Raw genomic sequence first — 5000 nt, 5'->3', positions numbered from 1 at the left:
AAAATGCTGCCTAGATTACAGAGATGCATCGTTTATTTGAGCAGTCTTTTCTGTCTCTCTCCGCCTATGGCGACCAATTGTAGACACAGCAGATTTTTACCTTGTTTTCTTTTTTTTCTTTCCCCCTCCGCCCAGGTTCTTTTATCAAAACTGTTCTCTCTCTCTTTTATCGTTTTGTTTGGGTTTTTCAGGGCCTGAGGGGGCAGTTTGGAACCTCTCTGTTCTGAACAGGGAGCACTCAAAGTTCCAAACAGAGTGAAAGTAAAAAAAAGAAAAAGAAAAAAAAAGATAAAGACAAGAAAGGAGAAAAAAAAAAGCTTTGAATGACAACAAATTAGCCTAATGCCCAGTTCAAAAAGTCATGAAAGCTCTCACTCTCAGGGGCAGCGGGTTACTCTGTGGAAAGCATGGACCCACATAAAAGCAGAGGGGACCTTTGCTAGCCCTGCGAGAATGGGCCCATGCTGTTGGGTGGTGGGATGGGGGTGGGGATGGGGGTGGGGATAGGAGGGGGGGGGCGCCCTTGCGGTTCCCCAGGGGGCATGTTTTCTCTCCCTCCCCCTGTCCTGCTCCAGTTAGCTCACTCACTCAAGACCAGACACCATCCCTCCCTCCCGCCTTCCCCCCCTATCCCTCCCTCCTTCTGGCCCTCCAATTGGGAGTCCATTTGCTCTGCTTGATCAGTCCTCTTGCCATGGGCTATGTCTATCATCAGTGCACAATATTTGTAGCAGAAGTTTGTATGCCCCACTTGGGAATAGGCTATCAAGTCCAGATGGGCTCCCTTTAAAACACATGCAGACTTCAGCTCCTCCACTCACACAGCCACCGGGACAGAATGCTGGAATCCAATTATTCACCTAATTAGCATCTGTTCAGAGAACGCTTTGGAGCACCTCAAATATTGGTTGAAGAGTGAGATGGAGGGAAAACGAGGTAAAGTCTACATGTTTGACTTTATCGTGCAATTGCAGCAGCAGCATTATAAAACAGCACTTAGGGTCTTGAACACTCAGGAAGGCAGAAAGAAGATGTCACTAAAGTCAACTTATGTTTGAATTGAATCACTACTCTCTCAGTTGAAAAACCGAATCATCTACAAACACACTAAAGGACCTTAAGAGACTGACTCACCAGGGCCTATAAACATCTTACAGTTCAGTTTAGGCAGTACTTTAGCACCCATACAAAGCCCCATGGCATTAGACATGAAAGCAAAGTGTAAAAACATTAATCTAACAGTATACCCCCTGACAGCTGGACACAGGCTGGGCAGTAGAGACACAGACAGGGGTGGGGGGGTGGGGGGGGGGGGGGGTATCAGATGAAGAGAGGGGTCTATGCTCTGGACGGACACCCAGGCCTAGGGGGCCCTTCCTCCTCCTCGTAAGGCTGAGGGAGTCAGATCGATAGGCTGGTGAGAGCTCCGGCCTAATGACGGTGGGGCTCAAGTCCAGACCGGGCTAGTGGTCAATCTGTCATCTAGCATGGCCGTCAATTACTAACACGCTTAACGCTGTGTGGATGGGCAAACAGAGAGGGTAGGAGAGAGAGAGAGAGAGAGAGAGACAGAGACAGAGACAGAGACAGAGAGAGAGAGAAGAAGAAAGAGGCATAATACCCAGAAGACGAATGGGCACATAATACTGTCATCGTGAGTTAAACCATTGCGGCCAGGAAAGTAGCTCTCTCTCTCTCTCTCTCTCTCTCTCTCTCTCTCTCTCTCTCTTTCTATCTCTGTCTATCGACGCCCATGCTGGAAGGCCTGAAGATCTCCGGCTGCGGCACAGAGTATTTGGTTAAGAGGCGTGGAAAAGAGGCTTCCCCCTCTCCAACATCTGCTGCCGGGGCCCGTGTTATTTATTGTGAGATGCTCTGGAGGCTTTTCAACAACATGTGGAGATGTTTCTACTGTCACACATTAAGCGGCGGAGGAGAGAACACAAAGGGGCCGATGCTAGCAGTGCCGGGGCTACGGTTAGCGCTGGAGTGCCAGCGGTGGAGCTGAGGAGCGGAGAAGGCTTTCTGAGCCGTGACAGGAACCAACCAAGAAGAGGAAAAACACGACATGGCAGCTCGCCCTGATCCACATTTAAACTAGTCTTGACGGCGAGCGCAACTTATATTTATCGCTTTCAAGGCCATAAATCTCCATGGCCTCGGCTCTTAAACAAATACAAATACGATCACAGAGACAGAGAGAGAGAGAGAGAGAGAGAGAGAGAGAGAGAGAGAGAGAGAGAGAGAGAAAACAAAAGCTAGAGAGAGAGAGAGGGAGAGAACATGACTGGTGCCTCTTTAAGTGCCGGCCATTTTTTTTTCCATCTGTGTTGATTCTTTTTAAGAGGGGGGAGAAGGGAGCACGCAGAACTGGTGCCCCCCGACGCAACCATCTGTTTGGGGAGGGGGTGATGGTGCTGTTGTGAATCACTCTGGGCCTGCTATGGGACCAGGTTTCTGACTTGTCTTTTTTGGGGGGCGGGGGGATGAAGAGAGGAAAAGGACTATAGAAAAGGGGGAGGTGGGGAGAAGAGAAAGTCAAAGGGCAGACAAGTTTCAAAGGATAAAAAAAGAAGGAGGAGGAATGAAAGGTTAGAGGGAGAGAATAAAGGAAGAATGAGGTGATGAGGGAGGGGGAAAAGAGAAGGGAGAAAAAAAAAAGCAAAGGGAAGCAAAGGGAAGCAAAGGAGCGGAGAGGGATGAGTCAAAAGAGTGAGCCCGACAAGATGAGAGGAGATGAGATGGAGAGAGAAAAAAAAAAGAAAAGGTGAGGAAAGTGAAGTGAGGAGAGTAGAAGAGGAGGGGAAGGAGTGGAGAGTGGAGAGATGAGAGATGAGGAGGAGGAGGAGGAGGAGGAGAGGACTGATGATCTCACCTTGCATCTGGTAGCTGTACGGGGCCTGTCCCGTCTGGGGCGTGGTGAACCCAGAACTGTAGCTGAGGAAGCCCGTCTGTCCTGGAGACTGGGCCTGGGTCAGGCCGCCCTCTGTCTTTATGCCTGCCCACAATGGACCTAAATCAGTTAGTGACACTAGATCGGTTTGATGCACGGGCAACAGTCAACACAAGAGGTTTTAATAGCAGTTGACAGAAGAGGAACGCTGTCCCTCGGCTAGTGTGTCTCACACATCTAAATGAATAACCAATCATCTATTTAGGAATAAGAAAAAGCAGTTTAGTAGTTCTGAGGAGTAGCCTTAATCTCACTGCAGTGGAGTTGCTCCATGCACAAGCTGTTCAATATTGAGATACTGGAAGAGCCTGTATGTTTGAATTACAGTAGAATATGTACAAGGGGCGATCTCTGAAATGTTGCAAAAGTAATAAAAAGATACACTTGCTAGTGTTTGTTAGTCAAACTGCCCCAATGGTTAGATTGAATCGGGCCCAACATAGTTTTCTATGTAGCCGCAGGTTCGTTAGCAGTTACCACCACTCAAACAAACAGGATAAATTCCTTCACATATTGGACGGCCTTTGGAGGTTAAAGCACTCTAAAGCCTTTGGACAAATAAAGAACATTGCTATGTACTCTGTATTTTGTTCCTGTGATGCCAGAGGAAAACAGTATTTGTTTGGACATTTATTTTGGTAATCTTTCGGATCTATCGGAAGAGCCTGAAAAGCACATTCTATTGCATGGAGCTGCAGAATATGGTGCAGGTACTAAACAATGACTCAGCATAGTTCTGGGACTCGTCTAATCGTGGGAATAAAAAACGGTTTGACCTAAGATCAGCATTACTTGTGCAGAGGGGAATAACTGACATTGCTACGAGGCAATATTTCTATGCCTGTGTTGCTTTATAAACACGATCACACACTGTATAACAGGGAAGTGAAATGAAGATTAAACATACAGTACTGTACAACAATGATTTATCTGAAAAGCATAGTCCATAGATGTATTATCATGCCCCGGTAACAAAAGGATCATTAGTGTTGATATAAGTGCAGTTGAGAGCAGGAGGAGAGTCAACGGTAGGTGTGTGAAGCCTGTGTGTGCTTACCATAGGCTGGGATGCCGTAGGGCTGGCCAGGCTGGGGGTAGCTAGCGTAGGCTGCGGCCTGCTGCATACCTGTGGTGTACTGCGTCTGCCCATACGCAGCCATATTTTGGGATGAAGGGGTAGGAAGAATATGTGGATATGGTCTGCTATTTGAGAAAAGAAACAAAAGGGAAAAGGGAAAAGAGAGAGAGAGAGAGAGGGTGAAGGAACATATTTTACCCCAAAACCATAACACAAAAGTTTGCTCACTGACAAATTCTTTGTGATTCTGCTACTTAATCTTAAACACTCGGTCAAGCTGTAAGAAAGATAGGCATCGAATAGCTGATATACAATGCAAAAGAATAATAAATGGCAAAGGAAATCTTTGCGAGATAATAATTACAACAGATTTCGCAGTGTGCAAGCTGCAGACATCCAGGCAAACAAAGCCGGTCAAAAACCCCGATCTAGCAGAAGGATCTAATTAAAGGTCCAAATGAAGTTGGATGCAGCTTATTTTTTAAAGAAAAATAAAAGAAGCCTTACTTGGAAGGGTAAATCTGCGGAGAGAACTGGTGAGTTTGTCTTGGGCTGAAGCCACTGGTTCCAATAGCTGTGGAGAGTTAAAAAGAAAAGAGGCAAGCACATATTTAAACATTAAGAACTAAGATAAATATTATCTTTTGCCAACAGAACTTCTGGATTCCAAGGAAACAGTAATTACATTGCATTACTCTATTTATTTCAGTAACCTTATTTAAGGTTGAAATCCGGAGAGCAATAATGAAGTAAAATAATCAGGTAAAAACTGCATGTTTTTCTGCTGACCCACGTATATATCTGTGAGATACTTATATGGGCTGCCATGGCGACCGCTGGTGTAAACACACACAGGATGGTCTGAATCAGTCTCTGCCTGTGGCCTCAGTCCCCTCAGGCCCTGTACGCCACAACCACATTGAAAGTGACATCACTGATTGCAGGTAACTAGCGCTACTGCATAATCAT

General features: G+C 46.2%; 1 protein-coding gene across 6 annotated transcripts in view; it reads right to left on the bottom strand.

The window, feature by feature from the left end:
• eya1 (EYA transcriptional coactivator and phosphatase 1) overlaps positions 1-5000 on the bottom strand; it is a 44960-nt gene that overhangs the window by 27236 nt on the left and 12724 nt on the right. For 4 of the 6 annotated variants that reach the window (XM_083681057.1, XM_083681059.1, XM_083681061.1 and 1 more), the window contains 3 exons: positions 4539-4605; positions 4011-4156; positions 2876-3013 (listed from right to left, as the gene is read on the bottom strand). In XM_083681057.1, the coding sequence (XP_083537183.1) occupies positions 2876-3013; positions 4011-4156; positions 4539-4605 (351 nt within the window). The remainder of the gene's footprint in view (positions 1-2875; positions 3014-4010; positions 4157-4538; positions 4606-5000) is intronic. The other 2 variants (XM_083681056.1, XM_083681058.1) reach the window with 1 other exon arrangement.

This window comes from Argentina silus (assembly GCF_951799395.1).
Source record: "Argentina silus genome assembly, chromosome: 1".
Taxonomy (NCBI): domain Eukaryota; kingdom Metazoa; phylum Chordata; class Actinopteri; order Argentiniformes; family Argentinidae; genus Argentina; species Argentina silus.
This window is presented reverse-complemented; position numbering and strand designations above follow the sequence as displayed.